The sequence below is a fragment of the Scyliorhinus torazame genome, chromosome 5, assembly GCF_047496885.1.
Source record: "Scyliorhinus torazame isolate Kashiwa2021f chromosome 5, sScyTor2.1, whole genome shotgun sequence".
Lineage (NCBI taxonomy): Eukaryota > Metazoa > Chordata > Chondrichthyes > Carcharhiniformes > Scyliorhinidae > Scyliorhinus > Scyliorhinus torazame.
In genome coordinates, this window is record NC_092711.1 from 204,287,913 (window position 1) to 204,304,809 (window position 16,897).

The 16,897-nt window shown below is 52.5% G+C and overlaps 1 protein-coding gene across 3 annotated transcripts in view; it reads left to right on the top strand.

The window, feature by feature from the left end:
- The window catches only part of dock11 (dedicator of cytokinesis 11), a 386,085-nt gene that overhangs the window by 319,070 nt on the left and 50,118 nt on the right, over positions 1-16,897 (top strand). For all 3 annotated transcript variants that reach the window (XM_072505033.1, XM_072505034.1, XM_072505035.1), the window contains exons 46-47: positions 11,330-11,452; positions 15,969-16,082. In XM_072505033.1, the coding sequence (XP_072361134.1) occupies positions 11,330-11,452; positions 15,969-16,082 (237 nt within the window). The remainder of the gene's footprint in view (positions 1-11,329; positions 11,453-15,968; positions 16,083-16,897) is intronic.

The window sequence follows — 16,897 nt, forward strand, 5'->3', positions numbered from 1 at the left end:
TCGCATCCCCCCTCCCCGGCACGGACCCCCCCAACCTCCACCCCGGCACGGACCCGCCCCCATCCCTCTCCCCGGCACGGACCACCCCCCCCATCCCCCTCCCCGGCACGGATCCCCCTCCCCGGCCCGGACCCCCCATCCCCCTCCCCGGCCCGGACCCCCCATCCCCCTCCCCGGCCCGGACCCCCCATCCCCCTCCCCGGCACGGACCCCCCCATCCCCCTCCCCGACACGGACCCCCCCAACCTCCTCCCCGGCACGGACCCCCCATCCCCCTCCCCGGCCCGGAACCACCATCCGCCTCCCCGGACCGGACCCCCCATCCCCCTCCCCGGCACAGACCCCAACCTCCTCCCCGGCATGGACCCCCCATCCCCCTCCCCGGCACGGACCCCCCATCCCCCTCCCCGGCACGGACCCACCCAACCTCCTCCCCGGCACGGACCCTCCCCCCCATCCCCCTCCCCGGCCCGGACCCCCCATCCCCCGGCCCGGACCCCCCATCCCCCTCCCTGGCCCGGAACCCCAACCTCCTCCCCGGCATGGACCCCCCATCCCCCTCCCCGGCACGGACCCCCCCAACCTCCTCCCCGGCACGGACTCCCCTCCCCCGGAGCCCAGCCCACTCTAACCACTCCCTCCGCCGCACACACACACACACAACCCGAGACACACCTCTCCCCACACATTCAGACTGCGGCCACGCCATCGCCTGCCCAGCGGCCAACCCCCCAGGCCGTCACTCACCTCCACGCTGGTCGGCGTGAACCTGGAGCACAGGTTCACGCCGATGAAAAGGAGGTTTGATTTACGTCGACGTGAACGGTCATCACGTCAACGGGACTTCGGCCCATCCGGAAGGGAGAATATCGGCAGGCCGAAAATCGGCTGCCTTGCGCAGACCCGTGCCATTCTCCAACGTCAGCGGCGCCATTAACGCCCCGCCGACTTTTCTCCCTTCGGAGACTTCGGCAACCGGCGGGGGCGGGATTCACGGCGGCCAATGGCCATTCTCCGACCCCCCAGAGGTGACGCCCATGGTGTCTGGCGGCAACGGTAAATTCTGGCTCATGGTGCTTCCTTTGCCTCAGAGCACCTTTTTGGGATTGCACAGCGTGCTTCTGCACAGATAAAAATCAGTCAATTAGATTGTGTAGTCAGGTTCTCAGCAGAATTCCCCAGTGAAATATCCCCCAGTGAAAGTCAGCGTGAAGGTCACAGGGAAAAGAAAAAGTTCCAGCCTGTGGTTTCAGCATTCTGGGAAATGAGCAGGGGAGAGTGGGATGAATTGGAGAACTCTTTCCAAATGTTGGCACAGGCACGGTGGACTCCTTCCACACTGTCAGATCCTAAGACATCATGAGAAACAGGTAACACACAAGGCAGCTAGTATTTATGAGAAAAAAAACAGATTTTAGAGACAGTTTATTGTCAGAGCATTGGGAACCCCGCCCCGCTGAAATGTCGACCTATATTTCTCATTCTGATAGCTGACTAGACCACAATGAAGTTCCAGTCCTTTACACTTTTATTTGGGTTTTTGGCATTCGTGGTTTAAATTTCTATCTGTTCTGTATCTGGTTTCAGATCCTGTCTGCTTACATTTATCTTCTAATTATACTTCCTCCTCAAGTGCCACATCCTCCAGTGTAACTTTACACCCTCTAAATCATAAAATCATGGCATTTCTCATTATTCCAGCTGCTAGATACTTCACCCCCGCTCTTAGGATTGCTGTCAGGTTGCTGTCCACACCCTCAACAGGCATTTGCCCCTCCTCCACCCACTCAGGCTGTGAGTCAACTAACTTCCCCACCCCCATCCCCTCCTCATTCAACAGGGCAGGGGATGGCGAATGGGAACCGGGAGTACTCGTCAGTCACGTTAAGGAAGTACGTGTTGCGGTCGGTGGAGGGGAGGGGGCCTTTGAAATCCATGCTGAGGCGTTCAAAGGGACGGGAAGCCTTTATCAGGTGCGCCCTCTCTGGCCGGTAGAAGTGCGGCTTGCACTCCGCGCAGATTTGGCAGTCCCTGGTGACGGTCCTGACGTCTTCGATGGAGCAGGGCAGGTTGCGGGTCTTGATAAAATGAAAGAAAAGAGTGTCCCCCAGGTGGCAGAGGTCCTCGTGGAGGGCACGGAGGTGGTCCACTTGCGTGGTGGCACAAATGCCGCGGGGCAGAGCATCAGGAGGCTTGTTCAGCTTCCCCGGGCGGTACAAGATCTCATAATTGTAGGTGGAGAGTTCTATCCTCCACCGCAAGATCTTGTCGTTCTTAATCTTGCCCCGCTGCGCATTATCGAACATGAAGGCAACCGACCGTTGGTCAGTGAGGAGAGTGAATCTCCTGCCGGCCAGGTGATGCCTCCAGTGTCGCACAGCTTCTACTATGGCCTGGGCCTCCTTTTCAACCGAGGAGTGGTGAGTTTCGGAAGCATGGAGAGTACGGGAGTAGAAAGCCACAGGCCTGCCCGTTTGGTTGAGCGTGGCTGCCAGAGCTACGTCGGACGCATCGCTCTGGACCTGGAAGGGGAGGGACTCGTCGATGGCGCGCATCGTGGCTTTAGTAATGTCTGCTTTGATGCGGCTGAAGGCCTGGCGGGCCTCCGTCAACAGGGGGAAGGTTGTGGACTAGATCAGGGGTCGGGCTTTGTCTGCGTAATTGGGGACCCACTGTGCATAATAGCTGAAGAACCCAAGGCAGCGCTTTAGGGCCTTGGGGCAGTGAGGGAGGGGGAACTCCATGAGGGGGCGCATGCGCTCAGGGTTGAGGCCTATGACTCCACTTCGCGCTACGTAGCCTAGAATGGCTAGACAGTCGGTGCTAAACACGCATTTATCCTTATTGTATGTCAGATTAAGGATTTTTGCGGTCTGGAGAAATTTGCGGAGGTTGGTGTCGTGGTCCTGCTGGTCATGGCCGCAGATGGTGACGTTATCCAGATACGGGAATGTTGCACGTAAGCCGTACCGGTCAACCATTCGGTCCATCTCTTGTTGGAAGACCGAGACCGAGACCCCGTTCGTGACACCGAAGGGAACCCTTAAAAAGTGATAGAGCCGCCCGTCTGCTTCGAAGGCAGTGTACTGGTGGTCACCATTACGGAGGGTAGCTGGTGGTAGGCAGACTTGAGATCCACCGTGGAGAAAACCTTGTATTGCGCCATCCTGTTCACCAGGTCGGCTATACGGGGGAGAGGGTACGCATCCAGCTGCGTAAACCTGTTGATGGTCTGGCTGTAGTCAATGACCATCCTCTGTTTCTCCCCGGTCACCACTACTTGAGCTCTCCAGGGACTGTTGCTTGCTTCGATGACGCCTTCCCTCAGCAGCCTCTGGACCTCCGACCTGATAAAGGTCCGGTCCTGGGCACTGTAACATCTGCTCCTGGTGGCGACGGGTTTGCAATCCGGGGTGAGGTTCGCAAACAGGGAAGGCGGGTCGATCTTAAGGGTCGCGAGGCCGCAGACAGTAAGGGGGGTATAGGGCCGCCGAATTTAAAAGTCAGGCTTTGCAGATGGCACTGGAAATCCAGCCCAAGGAGGGTGGCTGTGCACAGGTGCGGCAGGATGTACAGGTGGAAATTGTGGAATTCCCTGCCTTGGACAGTGAGGTTCGCTAGGCAGAACCCCTTTATCTCCACCGCGTGTGACCCGGAGGCCAGGGAGATCCTTTGATTTACGGGATGGGTGACAAGAGAACAGCGCCTTACCATGTCAGGGTGAACAAAGCTTTCCATGCTCCCAGAGTCAATCAGGCACGACGTCTCGTGGCTGTTGATGGAGATCGTCGTTGTAGCTTTCTCCAGCGTCCGGGGCCGACTCTGGTCCAGAGTCACCGAGGCCCGCTGCAGTAATGGAGAGTTCTGGTCGGGCAGCATGTAGTCGGCTGTGCTGGGGGCCTGGGGCCCCGTCCAAGATGGCGTCACCCATGGGTCGCTCATGGTGTCCGGGGATGAAGAAGATGGCGGCGGCGAGGGACAAAATGGTGGCGCCCACCCGTCCAGCGTGGTGTCCGGGGGGGGGCAAAATGGCCACGCCCACAGCTCGCACTTGGCCTTAGGATAGGGGGGTGGCGGTGAGCTCTGGGCGGTCGGGGCCTGAAAGGGGGGTTGCCGATAGTCGCTGGAGACTGCGGCCACAGCGCGGGCCTGGCAACCCCCACATAGTGGCCCTTCTTGCCGCACCCTTTGCAAGTGGCGGTGCGGGCCGGGCAGCACGGGCGGGGATGATTCGGCAGCCCGCAGAAGAAACAGCGGTGACCTCGCCGTGCAGGCTTGCGAGGTCAGGGGAAAGGTCTGAGGGGCTGCCGCTACGGGGTGCCACGCAGCCCAGGGGGCCGCCGCGCGATCGGGAGCAAAGGACAGCGTGTTTTTATATGCAGCGTCCATGGACCCCGCCAGGGCCTGTGCCTCTGCAAGTCCCAGAGTGTCCATTTCTAGGAGCCTTCGGCGGATATCGGGGGAGGTCATAACTGCCACAAAAGCATCCCTGATCAAAGGTTCCGTGTGCTCGTTCCCCGAAACTGGCGGGCAGCGACAGTTTCGGTCCAGCACCAGCAGCGCCCGGTAGAAGTCTTCCAACGTTTCCTCGGGCCTTTGCCTCCTAGCCGCCAGCAGGTGACAAGCGTAGACCTGGTTCACAGGGCGGATATAATGTCCTTCTAGCAGCTCGATCGCGGCAGCATAATTCGCTGCCTCCTCGATAAGAGGGTAGATCCCAGGGCTGACCCTTGAGCGTAGGAGATGCATCCTTTGTCCTTCTGTGGGGGTGTCGGTGGCCGTGTCGAGGTAGCACTTAAAGCACGCCAGCCAATGTTTGAAAAGAGCAGCAGAGTTGTCCGCGTGGGGGCTGAGCTGAAGTTGTCGCAGATTAAATTGATGCGCAACCAATTACTCTAAAGACAAGGTGAGTCATAACTAATAGGCTTTAATCTGCTAGAACTCTTTCCCAGCAGCTTCGATACAGAAAGTGAAGGTTGCTGGGACGGCATTTGTTCTTATACTCCGCCTCCCAGGGCGGTGCTATGTACATCAGCCAATGGTAGACTCCTGGATCTAACCAATGGCCATCCACCTCTCAGGTACTGCAATACCTGGGGCAAAATTCTCCCCCAACGGCGCGATGTCCGCCGACTGGCGCCAAACACGGCACCAATCAGACGGGCATCGCGCCGGCCCAAAGGTGCGGAATGCTCCGCATCTTTGGCGGCCTAGCCCCAACATTGAGGGGCTAGGCCGAAGCCGGAGGGATTTCCGCCCCGCCAGCTGGCGGAAATGGCGTTTGTTGCCCCGCCAGCTGGCGCGGAAATGCGGCGCATGCGCGGGAGCGTCAGCGGCCGCTGTCAGTTTCCCGGCGCATGCGTGGGAGCGTCAGCGGCCGCTGTCAGTTTCCCGCGCATGCGCAGTGGGGAGAGTCTCTTCCGCCTCCGCCATGGTGGAGGCTGTGGCGGAGGCGGAAGGGAAAGAGTGCCCCACGGCACAGGCCCGCCCGCGGATCGGTGGGCCCCGATCGCGGGCCATGCCACCGTGGGGGCACCCCCCGCGGTCAGATCGCCCCGCGCCCCCCCCCCCAGGACCCCGGAGCCCGTCCACGCCGCCTGGTCCCGCCGGTAAATACCAGGTTTGATTTACGCCGGCGGGACAGGCAATTTCTGGGCGGGACTTCGGCCCATCCGGGCCGGAGAATCCAGCGGGGGGTCCCGCCAACCGGCGCGGCCCGATTCCCGCCCCCGCCCAATCTCCGGTACCGGAGACTTCGACGGGGGCGGGATTCACGGCGGCCAACGGCCATTCTCCGACCCGGCGGGGGGTCGGAGAATGACGCCCCTGGTATTACCACACGCTTATTGTCACAAGTAGACTTCAATGAAGTTAATGTGAAAAGCCCCTAATCGCCTCATTCCGGCGCCTGTTCGGGGAGGCCGGTATGGGAATTGAACCCGCGCTGCTGGCCTTGTTCTGCATCACAAGCTAGCTGTTTAGCCCACTGTGCTAAATCTGCCCCATTAAGGTAGATGCAGGGAACCTATTTCCTCTGGTGAGGGTATTAAGAACAAGGGGAACAGACTCTTACATTAGAGCCAGACCGTGAGTGAAATCTGGAAGCATTTTTCACACAAAATGTGGTGCTTTCCCACAGGAGACTGTGATGGGGGAGATCGGAGATCACCGAATTGTTACGGTGCAGAAGGAGGACGTTTAGCTCATCGTGTCTGTACCAGCTCTCCAAACGATCATCACGACTTAGTGCCATTCCCCTTCCTTTTCCCCATACCCCTGCACACTGTTCCTCATCAAATAATCCTCTTGATGCCCTCTTGAAAACCTTGATTCCTCGAAAGCAGTGCATTCCAGACCCGTGCCACTCGCTGTGAGGAAAAACTCTTTCTCACATCACATTTGTCTTTTGCAAATCAATCAGATTTTTGAGGTGAAAATCGAGAGATTTGTCCGAGGTAAGTGACGTAGAGTGGCGGCAGGTTGAGGTTTTAATCAGCCCTCATCTCATGGATTGGTGGAACATGTTCGAGAGGCTGGACTGACTGCCAATGTTCTGAATGGTTGCTCTTGGAATTACTGCTTGCCGGTTTTACACAACCAGGGTGAGGGGACAGATCAAAGGATCAATGCACTTGGTCAGAAATAAAACTGGTGGCAAGGGCTAGGATTCAGGAAAGAATCCATATTTTGCCGGGTGTTTGGTGAAGTGAGGCATGCAGTCTTGCAGAATAATACCTGACCCTCAAGTGGTTCCATTTTTCAAGTGAGAGAAGTTCTGTGTCAATTATAGCAACAAAAGGAATCAGATCATGCTTTGCTGAAACAGGTTTGAGTGTTTCCAATCTAGATCCAGTTTGGTCTGAGCCCTAGCTCATGATTTGCAGTGAATAACTTTAACACTAGTGCAGCATTGCTACTATTCTGGCTTTGCGGCGATGGCTTTTGGGGGCCATATGGAGAGTGTGTAGCCATGGTTTCAGTGCATCACTTTCGCCTCGTGAGTCAGAAAATCATAGGCTCAAGTTTCCCTTCAGAAAGCTGAGCGCACTCCCAAGTGCCGCACCGCAAGTAAGTTCTCGACTGTCGGGGTGCAGTCTTTCCAATGAAACATTAAACATCAGCCCTCTCAGGCGTTTGTAAAATATCCTACTGTACTCTTCGAAAAAATACATGAGAGTGGTGTTCTGGCCAATACCTATCCCTCGCACGTCACCCAAACAAATTATATGTTGAATCTTTTTTGCTGCTTGTGGGCGCTTGTTCTATACAAATTTGCTGCACCGAAGCAGTGATTGAACTTCAAAAATAATTCCATTGGCTGTGAAGCGCAATGGGATGTTTGGGGATCATGAAAGATGCTGCACAAATGTACAAATTTTCCTTTATACCCTTCAGCTAACCTCTTAGATACACCACATTGGAAATATTTCATCTCGAAGTAGGCTTGAACTTAGATTACCACCAAAGAGACTTCTTCAAGCATACCTCAACATCCTCAAATTCCATACTACCATCTCAAGCCATTGCCCTGGTCAAACAGTTGATCTGATATGAAATTTTCTTTCTATGTACTTTCTTATGGCTGAGTTCTCCATATCTGTGGTCCGGCTAAACCTCTTACCTAAGCTGTTGTTTGCAGAGCACTGACTCACGCACACTTAGTTCCACAAACTTTGCTTTCTTCTGGTTACTTGAGTTCCCCTTACAGGCTCTTTTCAGAAGTTACTGCCTGTAGCCATTCTATAAAATGTATGGCGTCAAGGAGACACAGTTGCCAGACTAGGCATTTCAAAGTTTCGGGTCAGCTTTACGAACGTACAAACAATGAGCGGGAGGAGGCCATTCAACCCCTTGAACCTGCTCCGCCATTTAATAAGATCATGGCTGATTGGATAATAACCTCAAATCTGCAACCCGACACCCCCGATAACCGATCACCCCCTTGCTTAGCAAGAATCTATCCAGCTCTGCCTTAAAACTATCCAAATTCTCTGCCTCCACCACCTTTTGAGGAAGAAAGAATTTTGCTTCATCAATGGTTTTAAACGGGAGACTCCTAATTTTTAAACACTAACCCTTAGTTCTAAATTCTCCCACAGGAGGAAGCATCCTCTCCACATTCACCCTGTCAACACCCCTCAGGAGCTTATATGATTCAATCAAGTCACCTCTCATCCATGTCGGGTGGTCATGTGTTTAACCCCAAGTCATAGAATTTACAGAAGGAGGCCATTTGGCCCATCGAGTCTGCATCGGCCCTTGGAAAGAGCACTCTACTTAAGCCCTCTGCCTCCACCCTATCCCCATAACCCAGTAACCCCACCTAACCTTTTTTGGACACTAAGGGCAATTAAGCATGGCCAATCCACCTAACCTGCACATCATTGGACAGTGGGAGGAAACCGGAGCACCTGGAGGTTTAAACGCCTTTTCGAGATTGGCAGTACTGAGGAAGTGCTGTTTTATCAAAGCTTGCTGTGACATGTGAAATGTTCAGAATACAAAGGGTTGATGTAATATCATAATCAACCACTAGATGGAGCTAGATGCAGAACTATATAAAGCACTGACTCGCAGGCTTCTGGGAGAGGGCTGGAGAGAGTGCAGAGAAGACGTCAGAGTACAGTTATAGATAGAGTGTAGAAACTAGTGTCAGTAGAGTGTAGATAGTAGATTACTAGATTATTGTTTACTGTAGGAGTAAGTGGTCGAGCTTTAATAAGTAGTGGAAATAAAAGTTAGCTTTGTTAATTAACTTAGCTTCTGTGGTCTTTGTGAACACTGCAACATCCATCCTGAGAACAAGAATCACAAAGAACACCACACGTGCCACCTTTGGGGTGTGATGTTAAACTGAGGTTGCATCTGCCCTCTCGGGGCGTAAAAGGTCCCATGACACTAGTTGAAAAAAGAGGAGGGCTTTAATGACCAGGAAACCAGGATGAACATAGAATTTATTTAAGGTAACAAAAGTCTGACCACGGCAGCAAACTATGTACACTTCACAGTCCCCATTCGGGCCGGCTTGGAAGGTTAGTCATCCGAGCGCCAGCTGGGTGTGCCTCCGCCCGATGGGGAAGCTTGTATTCCATGAGCCCCACAGGGAGATCAAATACGGTTTTCCCATTGGCCTCATGGGGGTTATTACAAGTGCATTTCTTGGGTCCCAGGCAACATTTTATTTGCCACAACCATCATTATTGATAAGACAGATTGCCTGAAAAACTTTGTATCGTTGTTTGTGAAAGCTTGCTTTGTGTGTCCTACTTTATGACAGTGACAGTATTTCATCGTGGAGACAAATGGCTGTGAAATTTTGTGGCGCATCCTGAGATCAAAATATGCTTCATAAGTGCAAATCTGTTTGGTGGCATTTTTAATGCAACATATATCTATATCTGCGCATAAACATAGATCTGTATATAAAAATTTGGGGTGTTCCAGTTTACACTTATTCCTCAATCAGTGTAAGCTTCCAGTGGTTAGCACTGGTGCCTCACAGCTCCAGGGTCCCGGGTTCAATTCCGGCCTCGGGTGACCGTCTGTGTGGAGTTTGCACTTTCTCCCCATGTCTGTGTGGGTTTACTCTGAGTGCTCTGGTTTCCTCCCACAGTCCAAAGATCTGCAGGTTAGGTGGATTGGCCATGCTAAATTGCCCCATAGCGTCCAAAAGTTAGGTGGGGTTACGGGGATAGGTGGAACCGTGGGCTTAAGTAGGGTGCTCTTTGCAAGGCCCGGCGCAGACTCGATGGGCCGAATGGCCTCCTTCTGCACTGTAAATTCTATGATTCTATGAAATTAACTGAGGTTTGAATTGTAGTTGAGCTGAAATTTACCACACTGATTTGGTGATTTTTCTTTTAATTTCCCAGCTCAATGGTATAGTCCCACCCTGACCAGTAATTATGTGTGATTCTTCAGTTCCATCTCACAATGGAAATATACAATATGTGCTATTTCAGGCCAGTTTTTGGAACACCCATCTTGAAGGGTAACACGATAGTGTGATGTTTAAGGAACTTCAGGATGTAGAACTGGGAAACTAGGTGGCACAGCGAGTTGGACTCTGACCTTTCACTTCTGACCCCAGCGTTCGAGGCCTGGATGGGCTGCCAGGATATCATGTGAATTGGGTTGAGGCAGTGCCCATCCAGCTCTGACTGGAGGAGATACCCTTAATTTGGAACGAGTTGGCCAACTCCCTCCACAGAATTACACACTTTTTACAGCACAAGAGGAGTCCATTTGACTCTTAGTGTCTGTACTCCCAAGAGGTTTGGATAATGGGAACTGGTGCGAAAGTGAGGCACCAAAGGCACCCCACTAGATACATCTTTTCAACAAGAAAAGGACCCATTTATCCCAACTATCTATCTTCTTGGTTAGCCAGTCTTCTATTCAGGTTAATGAATTACCCGAATACCATCTGATCTTACCTTATTTATTAACATTTTGTGTAGCACCTTATTAAATGCCTTCTGAAAGTCTACAGGACTGCATCTGCAAGATCGCTATTACCTACTTGGCTCATTACATCTTCGAAGAACTCTAGAAAATTAGTCAAACACTATTTACCCTACCTAAAATCATATTTCAGATTGGGATGGGGCATCACGATAGAGAGAGACACCAGTTCTGTAGTCACTGACAAGCTTGGAGTTAGTGTAATTTGGCTTGAAATTAACAGCAAATGTGCACAGGACCAATGGGACAACGATCAGCCCACAGGCAAATGGATTGAATCGGTTTTGAAAACATAAAGGACTGAGCTACCCTGAGATGTGGACAGCTGACCACCAGGCCTCATCCAACAACTAAATGCTTCACTTCCTGCTAAAACTGCAACAGAACTTATAATACTCTCGTGCAGAACTGAGGGAGTGTGACATCTGTCAAATTTGATATTGAACCGAAGGCTCACCTACTCTCTCATGTGGCCAGAAAAGATCCCACAGAAGTATTTTCGGAGGAGTAGCAGTTTTCCCCTGGTGTCTTCACCAATAATTTTCCCTTAACCGTGTCACGAAATTACATTACCTGGCTATTATAAAATCGATGTGTGTGGGATCTTGCTGTGCTCAAATTGGTTGTGGTAATTGCTCTGCGCGACAATGATAATTTAATTCAAAAGTGCTTTTGGACATTATGAAAGATAAAAGTCCTTTTTAGCTTGGTGAGTATTAAAAGATCTAACACTGCTACACCCAAAATGTCAGCTAGACTAGTTTAGTTACAGTTGTATACAATCAGATGCAACACAGGCTTGGCTTTGTTCAAATACTCTGGCTGTCTCTGTGGTCGCATGGTGAATATTCTGTGTTCTCTGCAGGATGTGCTTGTGGAGCTATTGGAGAAGTGTGCAGATGGGCTGTGGAATGCGGAACGCTATGAGTTAATGGCAGTGATTTACAAGTTCATCATTCCTATCTATGAGAAACAGAGAGAATTCGAGGTATGTGCCCATTGTTCATTTAGAAGAGCTGAACCTGAGACTGTCCTGGTTATAGGGTTCCCTACTCCAGTAAAACACTCCCAATATGTTGCATTTAGTTTCCATCCACTAGCAACAAGAGCTGGAGAACCATCGGCTCAGAGTTTGTGGAGTAGAGCCCTTGGGAAATGGCAGGCGGGACCCAATTCCGGGATTCCCATCTGCATTCCAGCAGTTTTCACCGGCATGGGATAAGGGTACAAGTAACGAACCTGCACACAGCAACCCTGCCCTTGCCCCTCCATTGCAAAGGTGGAAATGCAAACACCCATCCTTTGGATGGAATTAAGCCCGTTCCGTTAGTAGACATAGTTTACAGCTCAGAAATGTTGTGGACCATGGGGGAGCCCAATCCCAAGTCAGCAACCAAAATAAAATCGCCATTGACATTCCCATTGAAATTACTTCCCCCCTTACCGAATCATAAAACTTTCAATCAATCAGAGGCGTTCATAGTATCAAAATCAGATGCATCTATCCACTGCACACCACTTAATCTCGGGTAAAGGATCATACAGGCATTGAATAAAACATATCAATAAACTTAAATACTGACTACAACAGAAATGTCAGTCACACAATGCTTGCACTACTCTCAGTGGCTTTGTCAGCATTGCCTGCCGAGTTCAGTGCAGTTGACATTCTTGGCACTCAGCCAAGCTTTCCTAATTAGGTCATCTGTTTTTTGGATATGGCTGACAGATGGCCTCGTTATAATCATCTCATTCAAAGGGAAATGGTTGCATATCGGGAAATTAATTGACTCCTGTTTCATGTCACCAGGAATATTTGACCACTTTGTTTCAGTACAAATTAATCAGTGATGAGCATGGGGTCAGGGTCATAGACCCCCCACCTTCCCCAGAGCAGTTATATTCAATAAAGCCTGCATGTTTACTGACAGATGGAACCAATCTTTACTCAAACTAAAATGTATTTACAGAGTGAAACATTTACTTATTTATCTTCATTGCCATACAGTGCAAAGCACAAAGGCACAATATTAAAAATAAGAACATCAAACACAACATCAGACACACATATTTATAGAAATCACACTTTGGCCGGAATTCTCTGACCGCTTGTTGGCGGTAGGATTCTCCGGCCCCTCCGGCAGCACCACCCCCTCCTGCGGGTTTCCCGGCAGCTTGGGGTTGCTTCAATGAAAATTCCCATTAACATCGGCGAGAACAGAGAATCTCTCCGCCAGTGAATGGAGCGCAGTCTCCCGCAGCTAAGAAACACGCGGCTGGGAGGCTAGAGAATCCTGCCCTATGTTTCAAACAAATCTTCTAAAAGTCACCACATTTGCAGCATTCACAACAAAAGCAGGCAAGTGTGCAGCTAACTCAACCATACAGTTTCATTAAGTGTATTTTTATACCTGCTCAAATTAAACTTCCATTAATATTCTCCACCGGTATATAATTAAATGCAACTGATCTACAATTGACAAGAGATTCCAAACAAACATAGGAATGTCTTTGAAGGATCCAGCTAAGTATAGGGCGCAATCATAGGAGAGCCGAGCATGGAACCCATCGCCAGGGGTTTCAGTTCCCGCCTCCAAAATATAGTTTCACTCATGGGGCGAGATTCTCCGACCCCCCCACCGGGTCGGAGAATCGCCGGGGGCTGGCGTGAATCCCACCCCCGCCGGTTGCCGAATTCTCCGGCAGCGGAGATTTGGCGGGGGCGGGAATCGCGCCGTGCCGGTTGGCGGGCCCCCCCCCGGCGATTCTCCGGCCCGGATGGGCCGAAGTCCCGCTGCTAGAATGCCTGTCCCGCCGGCGTGGATTAAACTACCTCTCTTACCGGCGGGACAAGGCGGCGCGGGTGGGCGATCTGGCCCCGGAGGGTGCCCCCACGGTGGCCTAGCCCGCGATCGGGGCCCACCGATCCACGGGCGGGCCTGTGCCATGGGGGCACTCTTTTCCTTCCGCCTTCGCCACGGTCTCCACCATGGCGGAGGCGGAAGAGACCCCCTCCACTGCGCATGCGCGGGGATGCCATGAGCGGCCACTAACGCTCCCGCGCATGCGCCGCCCGGCAATGTCATTTCCGCGCCAGCTGGCGGGGCACCAAAGGCCTTTTCTGCCAGCTGGCGGGGCGGAAATCAGTCCGGCGCGGGCCTAGCCCTGCAAGGTTAGGGCTCGGCCCCCCAAGATGCGGAGGATTCCGCACCTTTGGGGCGGCGCGATGCCGGACTGATTTGCGCCGTTTTTGGCGCCGGTCGGCGGACATCGTGCCGATACCGGAGAATTTCGCCACCTGACATCTCTGAGTTGGTGATATTCATATCGCCAACCAAAAGTGACCCGATTCCAAGAAAACTGGGGAAGGTCTGAAATGCCCGCTTGTGTAATAATGCCGGCAATGGCGGGACATCAGTGCGCAGGCTACCAGCCCACCCGCTTATCCTGTACCGGTGAAGCTTGCCAGTGTCGGGCATGGGAGCAGGAAACCAGGGGCGGGATTCTCCGGGAATCGCGGGGCGGGCAGAAACGGCGCAGTGGAGTGGCAGGAACCACTCCGGCGTTGGGCCACCCCAAAGGTGCGTAATCCTCTGCACCTTCAGGGTCTAGACCGGCGGCGGAGCGGTTTGCACCCCGCCTGCCGGCGTGGAAGGCCTTTGGCGCCACGCCAGCCGGGGCCGAAGGGACTCCGCCGGCCGGGGCGGGTCCATGCATGCGCGGGGAGCATCAGCGTCTGCTGACGTCATCCCCGCACATGCGCTCACGGAGTCACTTCCGCACCATGAATGGCGGATGACCACGGCATCCGGTGCGGAAGGAATAGAGTGCCCCCACGGCACAGTCCCGCCCGCGAATCAGTGGGCCCCAACCGCGGGCCACGCTACCATGGGGGCACATCCCGGCACCAGATCCCCCCGCGACCCCTCAATAACCCGGTAAGGGACCAACGCCCATTTACGCCGGCACGACCGGCTACAGGCGGGCAGGACTTCGGCCCATCGCGGGCCGGAGAATTCGGGCGGCCTCGGGGCCCATTGAGTCACGCCGGACCCCTCCATTCTCCGAGGCGGGCGGCGCGACTCACACCACGCCGGGTTTTGGGGGGGGTGGGAGAATTCGGAGGCCGGCGGGGGCGGGATTTACGCCGACCCCCAGCGATTCTCCGACCCGGCAGGGGGTCGGAGAATCCCGCCCCAGGTTTCTGCTGCCTTCCTATAATTTTTAAATCCCACCCGAAGCACCTCAAACCCTGTCCGATCAGGAAAATCAGGTCTCCGGTGTCGAAGGGGCGGTGTTGGAATTTTGCGTCTCCATTCGCCTTGAGCGTAAACGGTGACACGTGTGCAAAATCCTGTGAGAGTTGTGACAGAAGATTCTCACTGGTGAGGCCTCATATCCCGATTTTCCCCAGCTCTCGCCGGCGAGGTAACAAGGTTCCCACCATACATTTCAATGCATTGGCATGTTATTATAGGGCTTCCCAGCCACATGAACCCCTCACTAAATATTTGTATATTTATAGCTCACCAATGTGACGTCACATTGGCAAGGTTTACAACAGCTGTATCAGAATGGAAATCAGTTGAATGGAAAATGCTTTTCTAATAAATTAATTTCTGGGATGTGGGTGTCGCTGGTTAGGCCAGTATTTCTTTGCCCATCCTTAGTTGCCCTTCAGAAGGTAGTGGTGAGTTGTCTTCTTGAACCGCTGCAGTCCTTGAGGTGGCGGTACACCCACTGTGTTGTTTGGGAGGATGTTACTAGGATGTTGCAACAGTGAAGGAGCGGCGATATATTTCCAAGTCAAGGTAACTATTGCCCCCAGGGGGCAAGAGGGACATCAAATGCCACAGGTTGGCACTGCCACTGTGGCAGTGCCAACCTGGGACAGGGGGCAGTGCCATTGGCGGGTCCTCTGTTCACCTTGTATGTGGTTGGCGGGGGGGTTTCACTTTGTGTGGTGGGGTGGGTGGCGATGCCTGAGAAGTGGGGCTGAGGAGGGGGAAGAAGGAGGGTGACACCTAACACTTGAGTGGTTGGAGGGGTTAGAGAACAGAGCCCCAATACCCCCACAGTGGGTAAGGGTGTGTGACCCCAATGCTTGTGGCGGGGGTGGGGGATGTCCTCCATATCCACGTAGTAGATTTTAATTCCAGCTGATTCGGGCATCTTTTAAAGATGACGCCCCAATCTATCAGACCCACCCCACCAGAGTGGTGGCGTAAACGCCGCCCACAGATTCTCTGCATCGAGTGCCTGAACATCTGGTCCGAAAACTCGGCTGTGCATCTGGAGATATAGATGCCGGTTTTCAGCCTGAGCCTCACACTCTACTAGGTTTTAGTAACATTTTGCCCTTTAACAATCTCACCTTTTACAATATGTTTGGCTTGTGTCTGTGCAGCGTCATTTGTGGTACATCTCCGAACCACATTTATAAACCTCGAATCCAGTGTCTTGTTTCAACCTATTCATAAGTTCTTGCCTCTCTTTTTTTTCAGAAACTTGCTTTCATATATAGCACACTGAACGAAGCTTACAAGAAAATCATTCATGTCCTTCACACTGGGCGGAGACTACTGGGAACATTTTTCCGAGTTGCTTTTTACGGCCAGGTGAGTAACCTAATGCAAGATGGATGCCTGCACAAATTCACCCAACTCTGAGATCTTTTTCAACCTCAGTGTTCCAAAATTCTTCGCGACAAAAGACTGAATTTATACAGCACTCTTAATGTAATAAAAACATCCCAAGGAGCTTCACAGGATCATTGTGAGGCAGAATATTGCACCAAGCCACATAGGGAGAAGTTAGGGCAAATGACCAGAAACTTGTCCAAAGAAATAGGTTTTAAGGAATGCCTTAATGGAGAAAAGCCAGGTGGAGAGATTTAGGGTGGGAATTTCAGAGCCTGGGACCAGATCACTGAAGGCAACGTAGAACCATAGAATATACAGCACAGAAAGAGGCTATACGGCCCATCAAGTCTCCTTGGAAAGAGCACTCTACTTAAGCCCACGTCTCCACCCTATCCCCGTAATCCAGTAACTCCACCTCACCTTTTTGGACACTAAGGGCAATTTATCATGGGCAATCCACCTAACCTACACATCTTTGGACTGGGGAAGGAAACCGGAGCACCCAGAGGAAACCCACGCACACACGGGTAGGACGTGCAGACTCCACACAGACAGTGACCCAAGCCGAGAATCAAACCTGGGACCCTGAAGCTGCAAAGCAACTGTGCCAACCACTGTGCTACCGTGCTGCCCTACCGATGTTGGAGCGATTAAAATTGGGATTGCTCTAGAGTCTGGATTTAGACAAGTGCATATATCTGAAAAAACGGTGGGGTTGGAGGAGATTACAAAGATAGGCAAAAATGATAATTTAAAAATGGAAGCATTTTTTAGCCAGCCACCAATGTAGG